At 57.8% G+C, this 13,307-nt stretch overlaps 1 protein-coding gene across 17 annotated transcripts in view; it reads right to left on the minus strand.

Annotated features, from left to right (window-relative positions):
* The window catches only part of PTK2B (protein tyrosine kinase 2 beta), a 37,650-nt gene that overhangs the window by 15,249 nt on the left and 9,094 nt on the right, over nt 1-13,307 (minus strand). For 6 of the 17 annotated variants that reach the window (XM_065055504.1, XM_065055503.1, XM_065055499.1 and 3 more), the window contains exons 1-6: nt 9,711-10,002; nt 3,657-3,904; nt 1,796-1,974; nt 1,580-1,667; nt 618-697; nt 406-468 (exon numbers count right to left, since the gene is read on the minus strand). In XM_065055504.1, coding sequence (XP_064911576.1) covers nt 406-468; nt 618-697; nt 1,580-1,667; nt 1,796-1,974; nt 3,657-3,904; nt 9,711-9,993 — 941 coding nt within the window. In that variant the 5' untranslated portion in view covers nt 9,994-10,002. Of the gene's footprint in view, nt 1-405; nt 469-617; nt 698-1,579; nt 1,668-1,795; nt 1,975-3,656; nt 3,941-9,710; nt 10,003-10,216; nt 10,236-12,379; nt 12,402-13,307 lie in introns of those variants that run through there. The other 11 variants (XM_065055506.1, XM_065055502.1, XM_065055501.1 and 8 more) reach the window with 6 other exon arrangements.

The following is a 13,307-nucleotide window of genomic DNA, read 5'->3' on the forward strand; positions in this document are numbered from 1 at the left end:
GGGGACCCCCCAGGAGCTGCAGACCAGTGCAGGTGGGCGTGCACCAAGAAAAGTGGGTGTTGAGAGCAAGGGGAGGCTCCTGGGGGAGAAACCGCCCACCCAGCAGAGGGTGAAAGGTTCCTGTATCCCCTCCTGCATCCTGCCCATCAGCAGAAATCATGGCTGGGGGGAGGAGGAGCTGCGGGGGGATGGATGTGGAGCTGCAGGGGGATGAGGAGCTGCAGGGGGATGAGGAGCTGCAGGGGGATGAGGAGCTGTGGGAGGATGAGGAGCTGCAGGAGGATGAGGAGCTGCAGGGGGATGAGGAAGGCTGCCTGCAGCACCCCAGCCCCTGGGGGCTGGCTGGCAGGGATGGGGGTTTGGGGCACGGGGTTTTTGCCTGGGGTGGGTGCTGTGCCTACTCACTCCAGGAACTCGAAGTTGGATTTCTTCTCCAGCGCGTTGTGAGGCATGTCCTTGTAAAACCTCCTGCCAGATGGGGGGGACATCAGCCCTGCGCTCGCGTCCCCCCACCACATCCCCCGATCCTGCAACCCCTGCCGTGCCCACAGCCCCGTTCCCATCTCCCCCAGCCCTCCCGCTGCTGCAGAGGGGCCGGGACAGGCAGGGACACATACCTGAGCTCCAGGCAGCCCAGCTGCAGGGCCATGCCCTCGCTCACCTTGCTGGCGTAGTTCTGCATGTACTCACTGCGGAGCTGCGAGGAGACGCGGGGTCAGGGGGTGCAGCGGACATTCACAGGGGTGCCAGCAGGGGATGCTCATATGGGATGTTCATATGGGATGCTCATATGAGATGCTCATATGGGATGCTCATATGGGATGCTGGCAGGGGATGCTTGCAGGAGATACTGGGATACTGGCAAAGATGCTTGCAGGGGGTGCTCATATGGGAAGCTTGCAGGGGACGCTTGAAGGGAATACTGGCAGGGGATGTTTTGTGTGGGACACTTGGAAAGTATGCTGGCAGGGGATGCTGGTATGGGATGCTTGCAAGGGATGCTTGTAGGGAATGTTTGCAGGACGTGATTGCAGGGGATGCTTGCAGGCACACTCGTAGGGGATGCTTGTAAGGGATGGATGGTCACAGGGATGTGTTCACAGGGATGCTCACAAGGGATGCTGGCAGGGGATGCTCATTCGGGATGCTCACAGGGGATGCTGACAGGACATTTGCAGGGGATGCTGGCAGGGATGCTCACAGTGATGCTGGCAGGCGATGGTCACAGGGATACCAGCAGGGGATGCTGGCAGGGGACACTTGCAGGGGACACTTGCAGGGTTGGCGCCCTCTAATGTCCCACACCGGGTTGCAGCCGGTGTAGGAGGGGGGTGACAAGGCTGGGATCAGCTGTCCCCACTGGAGATGCACAGAGCCAGCAGCAGGATGGGACCCCAAGGGGCCATCTGTCAGCAGCCCAGGGTGAGGGTAAATGGGCTGCAAGGTCTTGGGGCTCTCAGGACCCACATTTTTGGGGCTGGGGAGGAGGAAACATCCTCCTGGAGGTTGGGGGGGGGGGTCAGGGTGGCTGGAGAGTAGAGCTGGCTGGGGCTAGAAGATCCCCAGGGTCACCTCTGACCTGCTGGTAGAAGTAGAGCAAGGTGGTCCTGTCCTCTTGGAAGCGCTCCATGAAATCCTCTGGCAGGTAGCGGATCTGGAGGTCATACCTGGCAACAGAGAGCCCCTCCATGAGAACCACACACAGGAGCTTTCCCTAGAAGAGGGCTCGCTGGTCCCTGTGTCCTTGGGTGGCTGTGGGGACATGGAGGGGGACACCACCCCCAGGAGGTCCTACCTCCACTCGGCTTCCAGGTGTAGACACTCGTACTTCTCCTGCACTTCGCCCACTGTCAGGTCTGGGTGCAGCCAGTGGATCTCGTCCGACTTGACGTGCTTCAGGCGCAGCCCGTAGCACTCGGCCAGCTTGATGTCGGGCCCGATGCGGCCGCTCACCAGGATGGACCTGATCACCTCCTGGGGAGGGACGGAGCAGGGCTGAGACCCCAGCAGCCCCAGCCAGCAGGAAAACGAGGAGGAAACGCAGCAAAATTGCAACAGAAATATCCCCGGAGCAAAAATACAGCCCCAGCCATCTCCACGTGAAGCCTCCAGAGATGCCTCCACCTTGCTCTGCAGCATCCCACAGCCTGGACATGTCTTATCCAACCTCCCAGAGGTTGTTTGGTCAGGGATGAAAGCCCAGTTAGGTCATTTTTAGCCTTCCTTGCACCTCAGCTGAGCTACACCCGGTGCACAGCATCAGTTGTAAGCAGGGAGCAAAGCAGACACTGGTGTTGCTGGAGAGCTCTGGTATCCAGAGGGGCCTCTGCTCTCGACCTGGTACCCAAAAAGCCAACAAAAAGCTGACGGTTATTGACACATCTGGTGGCCAAGCTGTTCCTGAGGAGCGACCACCATTCCTGTGCTCCCAGCCCTGCCCAGGGGACAGCCAGACCTTGGGGACAGCCAGACCATTGTCATTTCATGGAATCATAGAATGTCCTGAGCTGGAAGGACCCACCAGGATCACTGAGTCCAACTGCTGTCCCTGCACAGGACACCCCACAGGTCACCCCGTGTGTCTGAGGACGGTGTCCAGTCTCTTGTTGAACACTGTCAGGTTGGGGCTGTGACACCTCCCTGGGGAGCCTGTTCAGTGTCCAGCACCTCTGGGGGAAGAACCCTTTCCTCATGTCCCACTGACCCTCCCTGGCACATCTCCTGCCGTTCCCTGGGCTCTGTCACTGGTCACTAAAGAGAAGTGTTCAGAGCCTGCTCCTCTTCCTCCCCTTGTGAGGAAGCTGCAGTCCCATCAGCCTTCCTTTTATGGTTTCTCTTGCATTTCCTCTACACAGACATCTCCTTCCCAACCTGACAAGTCCTCTCCTGCTCCAACCACTCCTCTGAAACCTTCTGCCATGCCACCTCCTCCTGGGGATGGGACAGCCCTGTCCCCCTCCATGTCCCACCAGCTGAGGAACAACCCCCAGCTCAGCTGTGCTTTGGTCATCTCCCTGTGACTCCATTGCAATGATTGTCCAGAGGAAGGGTCAGCGTCACCCATTCCATGACCCGCTTGTCCCATCACTCCCAGCATCACTGCCCAGGGATGTCTCCCCCAGGCGAGGTGAACCAGGGCCTGGAAACTCCTCTTTGCTGCCCACAAAAGGACCGGCAGCGACTCATTGGGGCAGATCCTCACTGCAGGAACCACCAGTGGGGACAACAAGCCCTTGTCCTCTCCAAGCTCCTATTGGGCCACCAGAGATGGCCAAATTTTCTCCCTGCTCTCCAGGTTTTGGTGCTTCTCAGCCATGGGGCGCCCACACCATGGGAAAGGGTGTCTGAATCACCATAGAACCACAGGATGGTTTGGGTGGGAAGGGACCATTAAAGATCCCCCAGTGCCACCCCCGCCATGAGCAGGGACATCTTCACCAGCTCAGTTTGCTCAGAGCCCCGTCCAGCCTGGCCTGGGATGTCTCCAGGGATGGTTCATCCACCACCTCTCTGGGAATCTGGGCCAGGCTCTCACCACCCTCAGCACAAACAATTTGTTCCTTGTGTTCTGCCTGATGTCTGGAATGGAGTCGGCTCTGACGTTGGGTGGACAAAACATCCTCCATGTGCTGCCCCATCACCCTCTCCCCACCTACCCGGATCTGCGTTGTGACGGGACACTTCACCAGCTTAAAGTTCTTGCCCAGGTTGAAGCTGTTGCTGTAGAAGCAGACCTTGAGGATGCGCATCTCCTCCTTGTCCATGTCCAACATCCCCATGCCCAGGGTGGCCTCCAGCGTCCCGGCCAGGCTGCGGGACGAGCTGCTCCGTGGGCGACCCAAGGCCTCGGGGATGGACGTCATTGTCACCACGCCGGGGGTTCTAGCGGCTGAGCATCCCTTCCCTGCGGGACAGACAGCACGCTGGCACCTTGGGGACCCTGGGGACGGGGTGGGGAGAGGGTCAGGGGGATGGGGAGGCATGTGGGGACAGTGGGGACACCCTGGGGTGCATAGGGAAGGGATGGGTGGAAGGGATGGAGAGATGGAGGGGGCTGGAGGCAGAGGTGGGGAGGGACAACAGAGTGGGACAAGGGTGGCCTGTGTCCTGTCACACAGCCCTGGTCACGCACGGCCACCAGTGTCACCCAGCCCAGCAGCTCTGGCAGGGGAGTCTGGTGTCCCTGTCACCTCCAGAACAATATGTCTGTGTCCTTGTCACCTCCAGAGCAGAACTTCTGTGTCCCATCACCTCTATGTCCCTTCTCCAGGCAGCACCTCTGTGTCCCTGGCACCTCCAGAACAATATGTCTGTGTCCCTGGCACCTCCAGACCAACATCTCTGTGTCCCCATCACCTCCAGAGCAATACCTGTGTCCCTGTCACCTCCAGAGCAACATCTTTGTGTCCAACCACCTCCATAGCAATACCTCTGTGTCCTTGTCACCTCCAGAGCAGAACTTCTGTGTCCCTTCACCTCTATGTCCCTTCTCCTCCAGGCAGCACCTCTGTGTCCCTGGCACCTCCAGAACAATATGTCTGTGTCCCTGGCACCTCCAGACCAACATCTCTGTGTCCCCATCACCTCCAGAGCAATACCTGTGTCCTTGTCACCTCCAGGGACCCCAGCGTCCCCAGCACTCACCATTTTCTCCCCCCATAAAACCCAGGTAAAAGCCTTGGGCTGCACCGTTCCAGCACAGGAACTTGTGACTGGGGGTCAACAACATGACCCCCCCAACCCAGCTGCATTTAGCAGAGAGTTTTGCAAAAAAACCCCACTAAAGAGCAAACTGGGGTGAACAAGCCAGTTCCTTCTCACCTGGAAGGGCGATACTGGTTTATATCAATGCGCTCTTTTATTTTTAGAAGGGACAAAACCCAGAAGCCGGCTCAAAAAGTGTCATTTGAGCCAGAAGGGAAGTGGCTTGAGTATTTCTTTTGCTGAGAAAAAGAGTTGAATGGGGTGTGTGGGGCTTGGGTTATTCAAAGTTTTCTTCTTTGGGTGGATTTTGGGTGGCGAGCTGGGCAGGGTTGGCACAGAGGATGCTCTGGGCTGTTTTCTCCACCTCTCTCAACATGCAGCCAGCTGAGACCAGGCAAACTCAGCTCCCATAAGCCCAGCAAGGGCACAGGGTTTGTCTCAGCCTGGTCGCTGGTTTCTGAGGCCAGCACCGAGCTTTGCAGGGAACCTCAATGAGCAGAAAACCAGCCAGCACATCCCTTCACCTGCAGCCAGCCCGGTGGCAAATTCGGGTTTGCAAAGAGCTGCTCAAACCACATTTTTGTAGGTGTGCAATAAAAACGATAAAAATAAAAAAATATGGAAATTCACCCATTAGGCTGTTTGTGAGCTGGAGCCCAGCTCAGCTCGGTCTTTGAGTTACTGATTAAACAAATAGGAGCGTCACAGCTCTCGTGTGTGTCGCTGGGGTTTGCAACACGGAAATCACCCTCTGCACTGCCTGAAAGGAGCTTGGAGCCAGGGGGGTCGGGCTCTGCTCCCCAGGAACAAGCGCCAGGAGCAGAGGAAACGGCCTCAAGTTGCACCAGGGGAGGTTGAGGTTGGATGTGGGAACAATTTCTTCCCCAAAGGGCTGTGGGGCATTGGAACAGGCTGCCCAGGGCAGTGCTGGAGTCACCAGCCCTGGAGGGCTGGACAGACGGACATGAGGTTCTCAGGGACATGGGGCAGTGCCAAGGCTGGGTTAATTATTGGACTTGATGATCTTGAGGAGCTTTTCCAATCAAATTGATTCTCTCAGGGCCGGTGCTCATCAACACCAGCCAGCCCAGCCCAAACTCATAAATCACAGAATCATTTTGGTTGGAAAAGACCCTCAAGACCATTGAGTCCAACCATTAACCCAACACTGGCACTAAACCATCTCCCTTCAAGGCCACTTGTCCCACACCACAAGCATGAAGAGCACGCGGGGGCTGCAGCCATTGCCCCGTCACCGACCTCTGCAAAACCAAGAGCAAAGAAATAAAACCCTGCAATAAGAAAAACCCTATAGCAAGAAAAGAAATAGCAAGGAGATGTCAGCAGGGACCCTTCCCAAATCCAGCTTTTCTCTCCCCGTTTCCCCGTTCCTCGCTGGGATTTGCACCATCATTTGCAGAGCACGTCCCAGCGGTTTTTACAATGACAGCCCCACGTGCTATCGGGACGCCGTGTGCTGCCTCCCGCCACCGTCGTCTTTTTAAAGCATCTTGCTTGAGTCACCGGCCTAAAAATACACACGGCGTCGCCTGACGCTTTTGGGTCCGTGTGAAGGGGTTTTTGGCACAACACGCAGACAGCCCCAAACTTTGTTTCCCAGGTAAGGGAACAGGCAAAAAGGCTCCGTATCCTCATGGTTGTGATAGAGCGCGGCTATGAGAGTGATGGGATGCTCAACGTGGACCTGAGCGAGGCAGCAGCATCCTCACCTCTGCACACAGCTCGACGGGCACATGGATGTGAACTGCAACGACTCAACACACAAAACCAAAGCAGTGAAGTTGTATATGAAATGTTCCTTCTCCTGAATAAAATACAGCCTTAATACCCCTGAAAGTTAACTCACGATCACATAAATAAACCTTCAATTTAGTTTTAGCCAATCCATTTTGATTAAATTTCAAAAGACAGATGGAAGTTGATCAGCCATCATGATGACAGATATAAATAATTTATACTCATGTTGAACATTAAGGCTTTGAAACTTCTCTGCATGCACAATTTCAGGAACTTGGGAGCAATCCCCTTGAATGTCCCATCCTTTAAGCCAGATAAAAGTATATGTTGTTAAGCATTTATCTTGGCAACTGCTAGAAGCACAGACCTTGATCTCTACTGACTTGATACATTAGAATTAGAGTGGTGAGAAACAGCAAGGAGAAGGGTTTCTCTAAAGAGCTGAGGATGGTGTCAGAGCAGGGACTCGCTAACAAGCCTGCATACCAGCCCTCTAAGTAGAAAAACTATTCAATTCACCTCTTCACACATTTTTCACACCAGATTTTGTTGTTTGGTCGGTTGGGTCCATTCTTTCCGCTGGCCAGCTCTCTGCAGGTGACGCACCTCACAACCATGTCTCCTTCTCATGCAGGGACAACCAGGGCATCCCAATTCGCTCTGCCCTGCCTCTGGCCACCCCCCAGGTGATATCACGGATGCTACAAGCAACACCAGCCTGCAGACCACATCCCGCTGCGGCCGCCCAGCATCGCGCCACGCCAGATGAGTGCTTTCTGCTAAATCGGGATCAACCAGCAAGAGGATAAAGCAAAATCAGTAAATCCCCTGTCCCAGCTCGGTAGCAGGTGCAGAAATGTTCCACTGAGGCTTTGCTGCAGCTCTGGGGAAGAGGCTGGTACCCAAAGAGCTTCTCCTCCGAGAAATATCTAAAATACATATCTAAAAAGCAAATCCTGCATCCTGTATCAGAGGGACCCACGCAGGGGATGTTGCAGTGGGGACAATGGTCCAAGCCAGGCCCCAGGGAAAGGGAACTCGGCTCCTGGTTGAGAGCGGGAATTGCCGACTTAGGCAGCTGGTATTTCTCAGAGCATGTGCTGGGAATGTTTTGCTCTGGCTCTTCTTTTTCCCCACTTCCTCTTCATTTTCTGCTTTCCCCATGCCCACATGTCCCCTTGCCCTCTCGGGGAACCCGTGGGGCCAAGGCTGGGGCTGGATGTCCCATCTGTGTCCCGTCTGTGTCCCTGCATTGACGAGTGATGCTGCTGGGGAGAGGGATGCAGAGAGAGAGCGTCCCTTGGACAACAGCATCCTGCAAGGTGCATCTCATGGATAACATCCCATTGGTAACAGCATCACAGAATCACAGATGGTTTGGGTTGAAGGGACCGTTAAATCTCCCCCAGTTCCCCTGCCATGAGCAGGGACATCTGCACCAGCTCAGGGTGCTCAGAGCCCCGTCCAGCCTGGCCTGGGATGTCTCCAGGGATGGTTCACCCACCACCTCTCTGGCCAACCTGGGCCAGGCTCTCACCACCCTCAGCACAAACAATTTCTGCATCATGTCCGGCCTGAATCTCCCTCCTTTAGTTTAAAACCATCACCCCTTGTCCTATCACATCAGGCCCTGCTCAAAAGTCTGTCCCATCTTTCTTCTCAGCCCCTTTTAAGCACTGAAAGGCCGCACTAAGGTCTCCCCGGAGCTTCTCTTCTCCAGCTGAACACCCCAACTCTCTCAGCCTGTCCCCCAGCAGAGCTGTTCCAGCCTCGGGTCATTTCTGGGGCTCCTCTGGCCCCTCTCCAGCAGCTCCATGTGTGTCCTGTGCTGAGGACCCAGAGCTGGACCAGCACTGCAGGGGGGTCTCACCAGAGCAGAGCAGAGGGGCAGATTCCCCCCAAACCTGCTGCTCACGGGGCTGGGGATGCAGCCCAGGACATGGGTGGTTTCTGGGCTGCCAGCACACATGGCCGGGTCATGGCCAATGTCTCAGCCCAGCACCCCAAGTCCTTCTCCTGGGGCTGCTCCCCATCCCTGCATCCCCAGCCTGGACCGACACTGGGGTTGCCCCCACCCAGGTGCAGGACCTTGCCCTTGGCCTTGTTGAACCTCATGATGTTCACATGGCCCCACTGCTCCAGCTTGTCCAGGTCCCTCTGGGTGGATCCCGTCCCTCAGGTGTGTCCCCTGCACCACTCAGCTTGGTGGCACTGCAACGTTGCTGAGGGTGCTCTCGATCCCACTGTGTCATTGACGAAGATATTAATTAGTCTTGGTCCCAGTACAGACTCCCAAGGGACACGACTTGTCACTGGTGTCCATCCAGACATTGTGCCATTGACCACCACTCTCTGGGTGTGACCGTCCAGCCAGTTCCTCATCCGCCGAACAGCCTGCCCATCAAATCCATATCTCTGCATCCCACAGGGAGCATCCCGTGGATACCAGCATCCTGCAGAGAGCATCCTATGGATAATACCCCACGGATACCAGCATCCTGCAGAGAGTATCCCATGGATAATATCCCATGGATAACAACAGCTCACAGGGAGCATCCTGCTGCCCCTGGGCAGCACCTCTGACCATCCTGGCCAGAGTCCGACAGGGCTGGAGGCCACCAGGGTGAACAAGGGCACATCCCACGTTTCGATGTCCCCTCAAGCCCCGTACAGACACAAGGGACGGCTCCAGCCCCCCCAGCCAAGCACCCCAAGTCTCACAGCCCCTGTACTCCCACCTTGCCTGGGCCAAGATATAAGTTCAAAATAAAGCTGAGAAGGGCAGCAAAGACACTATCTCCAGGGTGGGGACACGTCCTGTGGGACCCCAGATTTGTCCCAAACCACATCAGACGCAACGCAGCCCCAGCCGGGCACACAGTGACGGAGAAGCCGATGAAACGAAACCAAGAGCTTCCATTGCCACCAACGTCCCCTCGTTGCACCCTCCGCGTCCCCTCCCCAGCCCCTGTTCCCTTCTCCTGCGGGTGACACCCCGAAACGGCCGCTCGGAGCCACCCCCGTCCCGCACCCAGCACAGCACAGACCAGGAAGTTTTTTTCCGGTCGCTCCCACACTCTGGGAAAAGTTCGGTGCCCCAAGTGCCGCTTCCTCCAGCTCCACCCCAGACCCCGACACACCTGGGCTGGCGACCACCACCTCGTCCTGCCCCAGAGACACACTGAACCCCCCCACCCCCTTCCCTGACTCCGTGTGATGAGTGTGCAAGTGCTCAGCCCTCCACTCACCTTGTGGTGTGAGGGGCTCGGTCCCACCATCACACCCCGGGGCACCCAGGGACGGGGGAGCACGAGGCAAGTGACACTTACAGCAAGGTGGCCGTCCCCTGTGTCCCCACGGCGAGCCCGCGCTGACGGAGCGGGCGCTTCCTGCTGCGGCTGACAAGTGTGCGCAGAGGCATTTGCGTAGCACCCCGGCAGCAGGCAGCAGGCAGCAGGCAGCAGGCAGGGCCCACGCGCAGGCAGGCTCACACACGTGCCGCAAGCAGCTGCTCGAGCCCGGCATACACATGGGGAAACTGAGGCACGGCCCACCCAGCCCAGGACCGACTCGTTTGGGTGGTCACAGTGCGGGGTGGTGGACGCAGGCAGCAGATGCAGGCAGCACGCATCCCCCTCCTCCGGAAACCCCAAAGCCCACTGAGCGATGCCGCAACCCCAAAGCACCGGGGGGAATCCAACGCGAGCACCCCATGGGAAGCAGAGGATGGGGACAATGGGGACTTGTGACTCACCCTGGTCACCCAGGAGGGTCTCTGGCTGCCAACCAGCCCTGTGGACTCCATCATCCCTCACGCCGGGACCCAGCGCATCCCTCCCCGGACCATCCTCATCCACTTTTCTCAGCCAAGTTGGATCCTGGCTCCATCCAACCCTGTCCCCGTTGTCCCCCTGCAGTGCGGGGACCCCAGCCCAGCCGGAGTCACCCCAAAGGCAGGGGACAGGGACCCAGGCAGGGCCCCAGCAGGCAGGGCTGCCTGCTCTGCCCCCGGCCTTCCCCTATCTATGCAGGTATTTAAATGACTCACGGCTTTATTGCTCGGTTCCCCAGGGAACAGACGGGCTCTCACCCTGTTTGGCACCACACTCCAGCCCCGCTCCCCTACCGAAACCAGTGAGTTTCCAGCATTTCACTGGGAGAGGGGGTGGGTGTTCCCAGCTTTATCTCTTATTCTCTGTATCTACCCCAAATCTGCCTTGCCCCGCTCCCATCCATCACTCCAGCCCTGTCCCCAGCGGGAAGCAGGGTTTTGCCATCCTGACGTAGATCCTCGCCAGGTATGGAGGGTCAGCGACACAAAAACACGGTGAGTGTCCTCAGGATGCTGCTGGGGCCTCGGTGACAGCTGGGAGCTGAGCTCCAGCCTGGTACAAACCTCTGCTGGGGGGGTTCTGCATTCCATTCCATTCCATTCCATTCCATTCCATCCCATTCCACCCCCATCCTCCATCCCCCAGGGCATCTCTCCCCATTCCCACCAACGAGGGTTCATCCCTGTGGGATTTCACACCAGCCGGACCCGGCACATCCCTGGAACACACAAGACAATGCTGGGATGTGACAGCCCTTGGAGGTGGGATGGGAGGTGGGAGAGTGGCCCAGCGGTGGGAGCTGGCTGGGGGCACTGGGAGCGTCCCGCTGTCCCTGTCCCCCACCCCGGGCAGGCAGCACTGGGGGAGGATGGGGACCGAGGGCTCCTCACGTGATGTCCCCGCAGAGGAAACTTGTGTTTCGCAAAGCTAAAGGAAATGACACAGGCTCCTGCCTGGCCGCCTGAGAGGGGGTTGAAGCAGGTATAGAAGCACCGTCCCCTCTGCTGAGAGACCCCAAAACACAGCTCCCCACTGACACCCCCATGCCCGGTGCAGCAGCTCCCCACAACAGCTGCAATCACCCCCAGCAGATGACAAGCATCCCCCAGACCTCCTCAGGTTCCATCGCGTTTCTCTCCATCTAATACCCATCCTACTACAACAGCAGCCCAGGACCCCTCGTTCTGTCTCCTGTGGGTGGTATCCCCCTCTCCCAGGCAGGCCCCTTCATTTTTCAGACTGGGAAAACATTGGTGGGGTTGGTTTTGGGTGCAGGGCTGGGCAGGGACCCACATCTCATCTTCCCCTGCATCACATCACCCCCCTGTATCACATCACCCCCCGCATCCCATCTCTCCCTGCATCCCAACACCTCCTGCATCCCAACACCTCCTGCATCCCTTCTCCTCACCCCGCATGCCATCACCCCCATATCCAATCTCCCCCATCATCCTATATCCCCCCTGTATCCCATCACTCCCTGCACCCCATCTCTCCACGCATCTCATCTCCCATCCCACATCCCATTTCTCCCTGCATATCACCAGGCTCCATCCCATCTCCCCCTGCACTCCATCTCCCATTCCACCTCCTCCTGCATCCCACCTCTCCACGCATCTGATCTCCCCTTGCATGGCATCACCTGCAGCATCCCATCTCCCATCCCATGTCTCCCTGCATCCCATCACCCCACACATCCCATCACCTCCCGCATCCCATCTCCCATCCTGCATCCCATTTTCCCCCACATCCCATTGTCTGCTGCATCCCATCTCCCATCCCATCTCCCCCTGCATCCCATCACCTCCCGCATCCCATCTCCCATCCTGCATCCCATTTTCCCCCACATCCCATTGACTGCTGCATCCCATCTCCCATCCCATCTCCCACTGCATCCCATCACCTCCTGCATCCCATCTCCCATCCCATCCCATCTCCCATCCCATCTCCCCCTGCATTCCACCTCCCATCCCATCTCCCCCTGCATCCCATATCCCCCTGCATCCCACCTCCCATCCCATCTCTCCCTGCATCCCATCACCCCCCACATCCCATCCCGCATCCCATTTTCCCCCACATCGCACCTCCCATCCCAACGCCGTGACGGTGACCTGCACCCCAACAGCCCATGCGACGGCCGGTACCAGTGACACGTTCCCGGGGAATTAACAACAACAGCCGGCGAGCTGCCGGCACAGCCCACGCGCAGCAGCTCAGCTGGAGGGGCTGACTCAGGCACGGGCACAGATCTCCATGTTCCCGGCACTGAGCGGCACTGCCTGTCTGGAGCAGGGATGGGAAGAGGCAGGACCATCTGGGGAGGAAGGGTTCACCGGGAGATGGGGACAACAGGCTGCCGGGCCCCGAGGTGATGGGATGCCCGTGTGGGGCTCCCCACGAGGATGCATCACGGTGAGGGGCTCAGGGACCCCCAGCCCCGCTTTTGTTTGGCCGTGACCAACATGGTACCAGTCTTGAGGATAACATGTCCCCTCTGAGCACTGCTATCTGCTTCTGGCCACCTCCTCCCCAGGCAGGGAGGCTCTGCAGCTACCCTCCAAGTATTTGTGGGCCCTGTAGCTGGGGGGGGCACAGCATCCTCCCCCAGGGCCGACTGCCTGGGTTTCAGATGCAAAGTTCGCTACAACCACCCCTTCTGGTCCGCACCCCTATTGATATCTTCCTGCCATGCCAGAGCCATAGGTACCTCTGCTGATCCAACCAGGCGCAATCCCACAGGGGGAAAAGACACCCCCCGAGCAGCCCCCAGCTTTGCAGGACAAGGGGTCCACCCAAAATCCCTCATCTTTTATGCCCAGAGAGAAACAACTCACAGCTGATCCAGCAAAGCTGTGATTTCACACCCCCCTGCAGCTGCCGGGCACAAAAAGGGTCATGGGCAGGCTCTGAAATCTGGGATCAAGGTCCCAGGGCTCTGGTGCTTCGATCCTGTGTCACGGGATCATCCTGTGGCTCCCACTCATTCCTGCAATTAATAATGGAAGTATCATT

Source organism: Columba livia, chromosome 3 (genome assembly GCF_036013475.1).
Source record: "Columba livia isolate bColLiv1 breed racing homer chromosome 3, bColLiv1.pat.W.v2, whole genome shotgun sequence".
Lineage (NCBI taxonomy): Eukaryota > Metazoa > Chordata > Aves > Columbiformes > Columbidae > Columba > Columba livia.